Source organism: Salmo salar, chromosome 25 (assembly GCF_965601325.2).
Source record: "Salmo salar chromosome 25, fSalSal1, whole genome shotgun sequence".
NCBI lineage: Eukaryota > Metazoa > Chordata > Actinopteri > Salmoniformes > Salmonidae > Salmo > Salmo salar.
In genome coordinates this window covers 31,754,973-31,769,383 of record NC_138315.1, presented here as the reverse complement: position 1 = coordinate 31,769,383, position 14,411 = coordinate 31,754,973, and the positions used below count along the sequence as shown (strand labels likewise).

Below are 14,411 nucleotides of genomic sequence, written 5' to 3'. Positions count from 1 at the left end.
TTTCCTTGCAGTGTATCTGAGTGCTCTCAACCTTGCCTCCGGACCCTCAGTCTCTAAGAAGAGATAATTACTTGTCAGGAATAAATAGAGAGATTAATGAATTCATTAGCAGGAGGGAGTTTAGCTCTTCACAGCACCACTTTCTGCTATGACACATCACGCCTATTGTTTTAGCTAGTTAGTCTTGAACAATAACATTCACACAGTAAATTGCCTCATACAGGACTGTAAAACCAAAGAAAAAAAAGCATCCACATCTCCTGGAATTTAGCAACCACGCAAACAAAGGAGTCAACTTCAGATTATTCATCTTAATGATGTGTCTATAGAAGCCTGTTATTGTGGGAGGCAGGTGAAGACAGGCAACATTAATCCACATTAGTAGAATACACCAGTTAGATAGGCCAAACCTGCCATAGCAGGCACTGCACATTTTGACTGCAGCACTGGTATATTCATGCCAAAACACATTCATTTAACCATGTAGAGTAGCCTAAGCATCATGACCAAGAGGCTCTCTATATAACAACAAAATGTACAATATCTAGAACAAAAAAAATGCTTTTCCAAACTTTCCCTAAAATCTTTCAGAGCCGTGTGCGTGATCAAGGAGAAACAACATAAACCTGTCGTCAACAAAAGGAATGTTCTTTATTGAACCAGAGATTGCACAAGTTCCAGATTTTCTGTTTGGTGAGAGGATGAAAATGTCCCAGTTCAACCAGTTAAATCCTCTACTTCCTGAAGAGATGGATGAAATAAAACTAGTTCATCATATTTCTAGAAAAAAATCACCATAGCTATAACGCTGACATGCTAGGATATCCAAGTTAGTCATTTTAATATTGATTGTTGGTTCTTAATTTTCTTTCCTCTGTAGTCATTGGCAGTTTGTTTGCCTTATCATGCACAGTGAAATTACAAACAATATTTTACAAAAACACTGTTGAGACACTTAAACACAGTTTCAGCATCCTCTAATTCAACCAGTCATGTTAAATTTGTTAAAGTTTTTCTAAAAAGTAAAAAAATAACATTTGAATAAAATTCCTTCACTTAGCAGTCTCGCAACATTTTCTAGATATAGAAAGCCATCCCTTTTTCTTGGTCTCTATTTCCAATAAGACCATCTTTTACGATGAGAAGTGAGGTTCCTAAATCAAGTCCAACTGCATCCAGGAATGTAACACTGTATTATATCTCATTTTTCTATTTAAAAAAATGCAGATCTGCCATTAGATGCCTGACCAAAGAACCCACTGATGATGTGGATACTTGCGTGCACCTGGAGGTTGGACAATGAAATGGGAAGCCTGGTCTCTGATTGGATTTCATCAGGGTTTGCTAAATTCAGTTTTGAATTTAGGAAATTAACCAAAATTAAGTTAATGAAGTGAAATTTGCCCATAAACTTCTATGAGCGTTTTATTACAAAATGAAATTAATGAAAAGCTGGGTCTGGTAAGGCTGGATGAAATACCAAACTGGACCCAGGATGCTGGTTGCCTTGATATAACGCTGGGATGGCACAAATAAGTGCAACACTGAACACTTCACCCCTTCATGACTGCCAGCAAACACAGACATTATCAGCATAAAAAAAAAAACTAATATGTGTATATAATTGTACGTTGTAAAAGCATGGAATAAATGTCTCTCTATACATATATGGGCCATATACACTGCAGGTTCTACCAGTATATAAAGGATATAAAGAATGGATGACGAAAGAAAATTATTCAGATGATCCTGTTTGGCACGATGGAGCCAAAGGTTTCTCACCACTGGTGCTGAAAGTGCCCTGAACAACAGCAGAGCTACACTAATATTGGTGCCTGTTGAGTTGCAATCACAGATTGCGTTGTAGATGGGGCCTACCTACCACACACGACATCACATCGGCAGTTGTTATTCCTCTCCTTAGACATCCATTGAATGCTTATAGTAAAGCGAGCTGGTGTCTGTCCCCCTAGGCCCAGAAAGGGCACATAAGAACCAACCAAAACACTATTTTCCACAGTGAAGCACTCATCAGCAAAGCAGAAGCACATCATTTGTTGCCTGTGGATGACTGCTCCGCCTCCTCCAAGGTTGACCAATCTCCATCAACGCTGCATACAGATGTCCTTTACCATCTCCTTTTGGCTTTTTGTTGCTACGAAAATGTAATTTTGTGCAAAGGTTTTATATAGCCAGAATTTCTCTCAGTCTTGATGAGTCTTTTCTGACATAAGTTTGCATTCATACTGGAAAAGAGAACCAAGGAGACAAGGGATAATGTAATGTGGCAGTTGAATATTCAGTAAAAAGCTCTGGTTGGAATGAATGTATACATGCATGTATGTAGGACATTTATAAACCTATGACACTTTAATTCAGCATAAAGTTTCCTCACCAGGGCTAGCTGTCGTCCTATGTTCCCCATGGTTATCACACCAGCGAAGAAGATGCAAGGTAACCAGGAGCGAATGTACAGAAAATCTGGAGAGGTATACCTGAAACAAAACAAGAGAACAGGTATTAAAACGTAGGACAATCCCCAAATGAGCATGAAAATCTACAGAAATCCCTCCCGTACCTTGAAAAATATTATAAACTGGGTGTTTCGAGCCCTGAATGCTGATTGGCTCAAAGCAGTTGTATATTTAAGCAATAAGGGCCGAGGGGGTGTGGTATATGGCCAATATACCATGGCTAAGGGATGTTCTTAGGCACGACGCAACGTAATATGAGCAGTAAAAATAAAATGTTTTGTCATACCTGTGGTATACGGTCTGACATACCACAGCTGTCAGCCAATTAGCATTCAGGGCTCGAACCACCCAGTATATAATAGACCGTATACCGCGGTTATGACAAAACATATTTTTACTGCTATAATTAGGTTGTAACCAGTTTATAATAGCAATAAGGCACCTTGGGTGCTTGTGGTATATAACTAATATACCATGGCTAAGGACTGTTTCCAGGTACTCCCCGTTGCCTCGTGCATAAGAACAGCCCGTAGCCATGGTATATTGGCCATATACCACACCCCTCGCGCCTAATTGCTTAATTATTATACATGCATGTCCTGTAAACTGTATTGTATTAGTACCCACTGAAAGACTCCGTTGTAGACCAGGAGCTGAGTGGATAGAGTGGCCAGCAGGGCGATGACCACCCCCAGGCCAAAGCCAGAGCGAGACCGGTCAAACGTCCACCAGAGGCCGATGGACAGGGCTGCCAGCGTCAGGGACAGCTGCACGTTGTTCGCAAAGTCCACTTTCTGAGAGGGGTTAAGGACAGCTGATCATGTAGTAGGATAGTCCACACAGGAACCATGGGTTCGGCTCAGTAAGGTTCTTCTTGTAAACAGGCTTGTTTAATCACATTTAAAAGCCCATCGTTTTAGCTGGGCCTTTAGTCACTGATCTTATTGTTTTACACATTACATTTGAGTCTTTCAGCAGATGCTCTTATAGAGAGCAACTTACAGAAGCAATTAGGGTAAAGTGCCTTGCCCATGGGTACATCGACAGATTCATTTTGTTTTATTGTAAAGTGTGTTGCGATTATAAATACAATTTAAATCAAGTTTGATTTGCAAGTAAAAATGTCAACATGGAATGCTTTTGCCCCATGGTTTACAGGTTTTTACACATCTTTTTATTATTCACATCAAATTCAGTAAGTTTCAGACAGGCAGGTAGGAATAGAGCAGGATACTCAACTCTTACCCTATGTGGTCTGGAGCCTGCTGGGTTTCTGTTCTACCTGACAATGAATTGCATACACCTGGTGTCCCAGGTCTAAATCAGTCCCTGATTATAGAGGGGAACAATGAAAAAAATGCAGTGGAACTGGATTCCAGGTCCAGAGTTGAGTTTAAGGGCATAGAGGATACAGCGCTGGCATGGTTGATGCCCACGAACACGGCCACACAGCGCATCACACTGGACCACTCCCGCTTGAACTTGTGGGGCTCGCCGAGCCGACAGTCAATGCATGGATACAACAGACCGATTATTGCTGAGAGAGAGGGGTAGACCGGGATAAAGGTAAGGGATTGAGGGTGCAGAAATAGGAAGAGGGGATCAGAGATCAACAAGCAGCTTTATTGCTGCAGTAGCATGGCCTGTGTCGTACATTCCTGTTAATATGGTTGTGGAGAGAAAGGCTGCCATGCCAGCCCACCACATAGCATCAACGCTATTCTGATGACACACCAAAAAACAAACCCACTGTTGTTGAGGTTGGCCTCCTTTTAAAGCTATTGTTTAAATATTACACAAGAACTATACAGACTGCTGTGCAAATTTAGGTAACTGTACAGTGAACTGCTCTGGTCTTGACTAGTCAATAAAACCCGATAGCTACTGCATGATGCAAACAGCCCAGTGCGCAGTAACAGTGGAAACCTGCATCTCCCCCCAGGCTGAGCAGTCGAGCGCGGCAGTCTCAGTCTCAGGGGGATACAGGCCTGCGGCTGTTGTGCTTTTCTACTGGTCCACTAGGAATCAGCAGCTACATCTACTCTCTGTGCTGTAGACCCAGGGGACAACAATTCAATAATGATAGTAGTCAAGTCTGGCAGCAAAAACCTGTGTGTGTCCCCCTTCTACTGCTGACTTTGCTGATAGCTACTTTGAGGAAAAGCGTACTTACTATGCCTGTGATGTGGTTGTCCCACCTAGCTATCTTAAGATGAATGCCCTAACTGTAAGCTACACTGGATAAGAGTGTCTGCTAAATGACTAAAATGTAAATGTGTGTGTCCCCTACCTGAGGCGGTCCCACAGCAGGGCGCCACCCACCAGGCTGATGAGAAGATGCTACTGATGACATCAGGCGGGAACAGAGTGACATTCCTCTGTACCTGCAGTGAGAGAAAACAAATATTAGCTACTTTAGTACTCTTAGTCATATCTTCCCCTTAAATATTTCCCCATTCAAGATATGTATCATTAAAATACAAACATAGCTCACCTGCAGCAGGTTGAGCACCAGAGCCAGGAAAACTCCTATAGAGAACAGCATGAACCCACGGATCACCAGGGTGGTGCTTCTGTTGGTGATCACTGCAATGTATGGTGCTCTGGAAGGAGCGGTCTGACTGGACCCAGACCGCTGCTGGTCGCTGACTACTGTGGAGTCGGCCATGGCTGCCAGGGCAATCGTGGACACCAGGACAGAAGGGGAAATGCTAGCTTTACCCTCCAGTGATCGCACTGTCCACTGACATCACCAATACCCTGAAACACAGGAACATATTCAGGTGTGGCTACATGATCATCCAATAAAACAACCACAGCCCAGAGGTGTGAAGTCAGTGGACAAACACAGATGTCTGTCTAGTTCAGGGATGGGCAACTCCAGTCCTCTGGGGCCTGATTTGGTGTCACACGTTTTCCCCAGCCCCAGCTAACACACCTGACTCAAACAATCAACTAATCATGACCTTCAGCTGTATTTGCTAGGGATGGGCAAAAAGTGTGACACCACTCCAGACTCTGAAGACTGGAGTTGCTCATCCCTGGTCTAGTTAGTCAATGTTCATGTCTCAGCTTACAAACACTAGTCAAATAATTAAGAGTAGCTAGCTATGCCTAATGTTGATTTCTTTGTCTCAAGAAGAGACAATAACTCTTCAGTCATTTGATCAAACCACGTTATGCTCAGCCTCAGCAAATGCATACATCACATTTGCCAGATGGCTCTCTACTTTTGACCTAGTTAGCTACCTACAGTGACGTTTCATCTACTTCGAGATTGGAAGCTGATATAACAGCAACCTGTGGCAGTATTGGCACTGCCAGAGCAACGTAACGTTATCTAACTAGCTAGCGAAGGTCATCGAAAACAGCTAAATTAGCTAACGTTAGAGGATAGCCAGCTAACATAGATAGCCAGCTAGCATAATAGCTAACATTAATACTTTGAATACACTGTTGGATACAACCAATAATTACTAAACGTTAGCTAACTATATAGTGTAGTGTTAAATAAAACGAATTTGATAGTTTTTGTATATATGCTAGCAACAATTGATTGCTGATAATCAGCATACACATCTTGTTTATTAGCCTAGCTAGCTAGCACACTTCGTCAGCTGATATTTACAGTCACACGCTATTTGCCTTGAATTAAATAATAAATATTACCTTCAATGTTTATAAAGTATTTTTCAAAAATTGCAAAAGACACATTTTGATTCTATTTTTTAGGTAGTAGCAGGAGTTTGAGAACTAGCTTCGAGGGGGGGAAAAAAATCGTCTTCTCGCTAATTTCGGATGAACTGGTTTGGCACTGGCTACGTGGCCAACCAATCGGCTTCTAAAACCCTGACGTAATCTCATTGCACAAAGCCCACGTTTTGCCCAGGTAGAATAAATGCAAAATTGTCTTTGATATAAAACATTAGAAAATGCACAGAAGTGGTTAAAATTAAAATACATTCATTTATAAACATATTGATAAAATTGTTTGGCATTGGGTGTGTATATCAAATCAATGATGATTATTTCAACAACAAAAAATGTAACCTTTATTTAACTAGGCAAATCACTTAAGAACACATTCTTATTTACAATGATGGCCTAGGAACAATGGGTTAACTGCCTTGTTCAGGGGCAGAACAACAGATTTTTACTTTGTCAGCTCGGGGATTCGATCTAAAAACCTTTCGGTTACTCATCCAACACTCTAACCACTAGGCTACCTGCCATCCCATTATATAAGAATGTCTTTAATGTGGATCACATCTGTCATTAATGTAGGCCTATTGTAATTTTTGGTCTATCCATTGGATGAAATCCAGAGTTTCTGTAAACATAACAATAAATCCTAATAGACAGTGTGTGAATGGTCTGTAAGACTTTGAGAAGGCAAAAGTCTGAATACTGAATACCAAATCAAGTGGAAATGGGGATTATCTGTGATCTACTCCACACTGTGACTGCCTCACCTCCATAGCATAAGCCTATTAGACTACATGCTGGAGCAAAAGGAATGTCTTGACTGAACAGTGGTAAGAGACTTAAGGGAAGCCATTCAGCCATCATGAATGAAAGATGACAGGAGAGAATGGGATCACATTTATTTTTGAGTATACAGTGAGAAGCAGGACAGGGATATTGGGCAGCTGTACTTTTGAGGGACACAAAAGCCTTTAGAATTATTTTGCCCAGAGATAGTTCAACTATTAAGGGATATTTCCATTTCTTCTGACATACAGTAGGATGAACTGTCACTAAACTACTTCCCAACACACCAGTGAAAACACCTTAGTATCCATTTACACTGGATGGCTAGGACGTAAAATCACATAGAATAGGAGAAGAAGAATAGTGGTGGTGAATTCATTTAGAACTGTTATCACCTTGGGTTTTCTGGATTCAATCGGGACACTGCAAATCCCATCCACTACAGCAGTACCAACGATCCCCGGGGAGATGTCCTTAACCCTAATAATCAGAGTGATAGAGGGAGCCTGCTAGGTACAGGCAGGATACAGAAGGGGTTTCAATTAGTTGTCAAGGGCTATTTGGAGGCCCCCTAGCGCTAAGAGGAAATGGTCAGGGACCCAATTCATCATCCTGACTGGCTCAATGTTAAGGGCCTTTTCATTACCAGCCCCGTGTGTCCCAGTCAGACACAACCCTGGTATAAATGTGACTGATGGGGAAGGTGCAGGGTGAGGTGTGCTCTAGTTAAAGTCAACCCCTATTGGCCTGTTACAGGTCTCAGCTCACACATAATAGCCCCCCTGACCTTTCTGTTGTCTCTAATTAACCCCTAAACCCCTCCCCTCTCTGACTCGCCCACCAATCCCCAGACAGGGATAATAGATGCATTTTGCAGTGCCACTGGAACTCTCAGCCTCTCAGAGGTGTTATTTAAAACTAAAAACCACTGAGGGCAACAAAGGAAAATGGCTGAGTATGTGTTTCACTGGGGCTGCCTGTACATCATGACCAATAAATACCTGTAACATATTTTATGCCGTTGCGTGTCATTTCTGTTGGTGACAACGGTGGTAGTCTTCAATCACTTAAAACATAACATTACTAAAGCTGTTGTCTAAATGCCATAGAGAATTAAGAATAGTTTTCTAACATAAACTCATAATATTAATGAAATGCCTTATTTGAAATTCCACCAATGCACATCTGTTTGCACGTTCTAGCGTGCCCCCTGGTCCGCAGGGCTCACAGGGTGTATCAGCAGGGCTTGACATATTTATTCTCTCTCTCTGCCTGACTGACATGCTGTGTATCTGCATGAACATCTGTAATGGGTTGTGTTTACAGCAGCAGAGGATGGCCAAGCAGAAGATAAGCCAAGAATTAATAAAGAACCATGCAAGTACCTCCCTCAGAAAGTATATTGGCATTTAATGCAACAATAAAATACCAACCGTCATATTCATGGTATTGCTCAATGAGTAATAATGGAAAGTCAAATGGTCCATAACGGCATGATTAGACATTCCATGTGGTATTTAAGGAGCACAGCATTCAGGCACACAGGGACACACACTTATGTCTATAATTCAAAATAAATGAGAAAGAAACACAGTATGGAAAATAATATATATGCTGGAGCTTTAGAAACAGAGGGTAGTCTACTAGTTCATCATTGTCTTTGAAAATTCTTAAGAGTATGAGGTAAAATGCTAATGTAATTTAGCTGGCCACACAGAAGCACCAATACCAGCATGTGTGTGGCATCTTGAATGATAATGACAAAGCATGCCATATCCCTTGTGAGCAAGTCTGTGGAACGCTGATTACAGATTGGCCAGTGTGTCCTCACCCCCAAGAGGACCAGGATTCTAATGCTAATCACTGTTGGCTCCCATTGAAATGTATTTTCCCATGTAGCTCTAAAGGAGGGAAATAAAATGGAATACACCAGTTACACCATTGTACAGAGTTCTGCGTGTTTTGCCATTTTTAGCCCAACTGCATTTTATACCCCACTTGCTCACTGTCAATCTTAACCTATTGCACCATCTACTGGCACCATCATAGAACTAGCCTGGTCAACCTATCAAGTCAAATGCACAAACTCAGATGTGCTTTACTGAACCCATTGTTTCTAACGGGAGGAAAGAGAAGACAATATATGAGGAGTGCTATATGAGGATGTTTATTCACCCCTACAGTATATTTATCAGTCATCATACAGGCATAATCAGTGCACTCTCAATTTGAAATGGCCTACATGGGATTCATCATCAATTACAAACCGAGAAACACTCATCAAAAAATATCAGTCAGCAGACACTTTATTTTCATTCAGGAAAGAGAAATATGTCAGAGCCGAGCCCAGTGAAACTCAGTTACGCATCCAATATAGGTGAATTGAAAGGAGGGAGATTCAGTGCATATGTTCTCATTGGCTGCTCCTCTGTAGCACAAACTCTCAGTGTTAATGAGCAGCCTATCTCTTAAACTGCGGCCATGGCTATCAGTGAGGTGAGACCATTGCTATTCAGGACCAAACAGATGACAAATCATTTGTACATAATTAGTGCTCAGCAAGGTTACAACTGACACAAATTTCCATCTTAATTAGGAGGGAAATTTGTTCCATTAATTTAATTTGGTGCGCATGAGCAGGTTCGCACCTTACTACGTTAATCTTACAACTGTCAGTGCGGGCGAGGAGAGGGCCTTGGATCACGGGCAAACAGGAAAGACTTCTATGAAACAGGCTTTATTTCATATGTGGGACACCATTGTGAATGTCTTCTGCTTTCATTACAGTTAAGGTAATAGTATACCAAACTCAGCAAAAAAAGAAACATACCTTTTCAGGACCCTGTCTTTCAAAGATCATTCGTAAAAATCCAAATAACTTCACAGATCTTCATTGTAAACGGTTTAAACTCTGTTTCCCATGCTTGTTCAATGAACCATAAACAATTAATGAACATGCACCTGTGGAACGGTCGTTAAGACACTAACAGCTTACAGACGGTAGGCAATTCAGGTCACAGTTATGAAAACTTAGGACACAAAAGAGGCCTTTCTATTGACTCTGAAAAACACCAAAAGAAAGATGCCCAGGGTCCCTGCTCATCTGCGTGAATGTGCCTTAGGCATGCTGCAAGGAGGCATGAGGACTGCAGATGTGGCCAGGGAAATAAATTGCAATGTCTGTACTGTGAGACGCCTAAGACAGCGCTACAGGGAGACAGGACGGACAGCTGATCGTCCTCGCAGTGGCAGACCACATGTAACAACACCTGCACAGGAACGGTACATCCGAACATCACAGCTGCTGGACAGGTACAGGATTGCAACATCCTAGCATATCCTAGCTTCTGGGCCTGAGTAACAGGCAATTTACTCTGGGCACGCTTTTCATCCAAACTTCCCAATGCTGCCCCCTATCCCAATTTAAAGGCACAGTTAACTTAGTGTATGTAAACATCTGACCCACTGGAATTGTGATACAGTGAATTATAAATGAAATAATCTGTCTGTAAGCAATTGTTGGAAAATGTACTTGTGTCATGCACAAGTACTTGTGTCCAAACTGACTTGCCAAAACTATAGTTTGTTAACCAGAAATTTGTGGAGTGGTTGAAAAACGAGTTTTAAAACTTCTTAGGGCTAGGCGTCCCGCTAGCGGGACAACATTCGATGAAACTGGAGGACACACAATTCAAATAAATAATTATTAAAATTATGGATATTAAACATTTAGGTAAATGTAAGTGTCTTATATTGGTTGAAAGCTTAAATTCTTGTTCATCTAACTGCACTGTCCGATTTACAGTAGCTATTACAGCGAAAGCATGCTATTGTTTGATTGTTTGAGGACGGCACCCCACATCAAAATATTTTTCCACTTGCACAGGTTACATAAATTCACAAATAGCGATTAAATATTCACTTACTTTTTGAAAATCTTCCTCTGATTTGTCATCCAAAGGGTCCCAGCTATAAAATGTGGTGTTTTGTTAGATAAAATCATTCTTTATATCCCAAAAAGTCTGTTTAGTTGGCGCCATCGATTTGAGTAATCGACCCATTCAACATGCAGAGAAAGGAATCCAAAAATCTACCCCTAAACTTTGTTTCATCAAGTCAAAATACATTTCTATTTATTCCTCAGATACCCTAAAATGTAATCAAACTATGATTTTTCTTACGGAAAGAAGTATGTTCAATAGGAAACCGATTTTAGCAGGTGCGTTACTTCTTCATGGTGCGCCAAACACGAATTTCCAAGACTGTGTCCCTGTACTAAAACTGATATTTCTTCCTCGATTTTAAAGTTACAAGCCTGAAACCTTGAACATAGACTGCTGACATCCTGTGGAAGCCATAGGAATTGCATCCAGGGAGCTAATTTCCAGTATGCTTTCCATTGTAAGAGCAAGGTCTCTCTCAAAAAAAGAAGTCCGGTTGGTTTTTCTTTGGATTTTCTCCTACCATATCTATTGTGTTATATTCTCCTACATTATTTTTAACATTTCTACAAACTTGCATATCCTGGCTTCATGGCTTGAACAACAGGCAGTTTACTTTGGGCACGTCATTCAGGCGGAAATTGACAAAAAAGGGGCCTAGCCCCTGACTCCATCATTAGTGTATGTAAACTTCTGAATTCAACTGTATATATATATATATATATATATATATATATATATATATATATATATATATATATATATATGATACAATAGTGGTCACAGTAAGCTATAATATTGCAATAATAATATTGTAATCACCCTAAGAAAAACCTTTAGCCTATTCTGTTATAAATAACTTGCAATATGGCTTCAACATATAACAAAAACCTATAGCCCAAAACCCTGTTTTGAGATGGCTTCAGTCTATACACCTGTTGTCAGGTGATGTTCTGTTGTAAGCCTCTTATGCTTGAGAGAGAGCCACTGTGTAATGGTTTCAGCTGGGTGGGCATTGATAAGTCCAAGGACTAGGTCTCTTTTCATTGTTGAGGAGGCCGAGGAGTAGAGAGTTTATGAAGCTGTAGTAATTACCCGAAAGAGGCAGTTCAATACACACTCAGAGAGAATGATAGGGGAGAGAGAGAGAGAGAGAGAGAGAGAGAGAGAGGAGAGAGAGAGAGAGAGAGAGAGAGAGAGAGAAAATTACTGATTTAGGAACTGTGAGTCTCTAATGGAATCCTCCACTGCCTCCTGGGTGCTCAACCTGACTACTATTACCTGCACTGATGCATATTCCATTATGGGATCCTCCACTTTAATAGTGTCCATCAAATCAAATCAAATTTTATTGGTCACATACACATGGTTAGCAGATGTTAATGCAAGTGTAGCGAAATACTTGTGCTTCTAGTTCCGACCGTGCAGTAATATCTAACAAGTAATCTAACAATATCACAAGAACTATCTTATACACACAAGTGTAAAATAAATATATGGATGAGTGATGGCCGTGCGGCATAGTCAAGATGCAGTAGATGGTATAGAGTACACTATATACATATGAGATGAGTAATGTAGGGTATGTAAACATTATATCAAGTGTCATTGTTTAAAGTGACTAGTGACACATTTATTACATCCAATTTTTTATTATTAAAGTGGCTAGAGATTTGAGTCAGTATGTTGGCAGCAGCCACTCAATGTTAGTGATGGCTGTTTAACAGTCTGATAGCCTTGAGAAAGAAACTGTTTTTCAGTCTCTCGGTCCCAGCTGTGATGCACCTGTACTGACCTCACCTTCTGGATGATAGCAGGGTGAACAGGCAGTGGCTTGGGTGGTTGATGTCCTTGATGATCTTTTTGGCCTTCCTGTGACATCGGGTGGTGTAGGTGTCCTGGCGGGCAGGTAGTTTGCCCCCAGTGATGCGTTGTACAGACCTCACTACCCTCTGGAGAGCCTTACGGTTGTGGGCGGGGTAGTTGCTGTACCAGGCGGTGATACAGCCCAACAGGATGCTCTCGATTGTGCTTCTGTAAAAGTTTGTGAGTGTTTTCGGTGACAAGCCAAATTTCTTCAGCCTCCTGAGGTTGAAGAGGCGCCTTCTTCACCACGCTGTCTGTGTGGGTGGACCATTTCAGTTTGTCCGTGATGTGTACGCCGAGGAACTTAAAACTTTCCACCTTCTCCACTACTGTCCCTTCAATGTGGATAGGGGGGTAGTCCCTCTGCTGTTTCCTGAAGTCCACGATCATCTCCTTTGTTTTGTTGACATTGAGTGTGAGGTTATTTTCCTGACACCACACTCTGAGGGCCCTCACCTCCTCCCTGTAGGCCGTCTCGTTGTTGTTGGTAATCAAGCCTACCACTGTAGTGTTGTCTGCAAACTTGATGATTGAGTTGGAGGCGTGCATGGCCACGCAGTCATGGGTGAACAGGGAGTACAGGAGAGGGCTGAGAACGCACCCTTGTGGGAACCTAGTGTTGAGGATCAGCGGGGTGGAGATGTTTCCTACCCTCACCACCTGGGGGCGGCCCTTCAGAAAGTCCAGGACCCAGTTGCACAGGGCGGGGTTGAGACCCAGGGTCTCAAGCTTAATGACGAGTTTGGAGGGTACTATGGTGTTTAATGCTGAGCTGTAGTCGATGAACAGCATTCTTACATAGGTATTCCTCTTGTCTAGATGGGTTAGGGCAGTGTGCAGTGAGATTGCGATTGCGTCGTCTGTGGACCTATTGGGGCGGTAAGCAAATTGCAGTGGGTCTAGGGTGTCAGGTAGGGTGGAGGGGATATGATCCGTGACTAGTCTCTCAAAGCACTTCATGATGACGGAAGTGAGTGCTACGGGGCGATAGTCGTTTAGCTCAGTTATCTTAGCTTTCTTCATGTGAAATACATAGACATCAGGTGCCTGCCAAAGCACTCGCACCTATGTGAAGGTCTAACCCGCTCTGTAATGGCTGTTCTTTTACACAATGGCGCAGTACTACTTATAAATATGGTAAATCTATTCTTTGTAACAAAAAGCATACTGAAGACATAGGCAGAAGGAATTCAAAAACACAAGTTGTTAAATGGGAGCGTTCTAGTGTCTCTCTCTCTTTCTCTCTCTCTCTCGCTTTCTCTCTCTCTCGCTCACACACACACACACTCCTCTAGCATGCCATCAGGTAAATTATGATTTACATCCTAAAAAAAAATTATCCCCCAAAAAATTGTTAGAAAAATACATCTAGCTAGTTGTGCTAGACATTTTATAGATAAAAAGATACGTAGCATATCGTTTTTAAATGTGTGCATGCTTTTCACCTCAGAGAATATGTTTCAAAGGGTTTGTGGCGGATTTTAAATCTCTTCCATTTAGGATACACCAGAGCATCCTCTGCCAGAAGAAGGCAGTCGAGGAGAGGAGCAAACTACTCTCTGTTCACCTATTAACTAATTGATGCGCTCCTACATTTGGCAACCACTTATCGGTTTTCGTGGGTCACATTGGAAAGGAG

At 41.7% G+C, this 14,411-nt stretch overlaps 1 protein-coding gene across 2 annotated transcripts; it reads right to left on the bottom strand.

The window, feature by feature from the left end:
- Positions 1 to 632: 632 nt before the first annotated feature.
- Positions 633 to 6,301, bottom strand: insig2 (insulin induced gene 2). 2 transcript variants are annotated; one of them, NM_001140042.1, is given in 7 exon segments: positions 633 to 2,246; positions 2,396 to 2,495; positions 3,102 to 3,268; positions 3,887 to 4,011; positions 4,765 to 4,858; positions 4,969 to 5,234; positions 6,144 to 6,272. In NM_001140042.1, coding segments are annotated over 6 exon segments (702 nt in total). In that variant the 5' UTR covers positions 5,143 to 5,234; positions 6,144 to 6,272; the 3' UTR covers positions 633 to 2,204.
- Between the last annotated feature and the right edge of the window lie 8,110 nt (positions 6,302 to 14,411).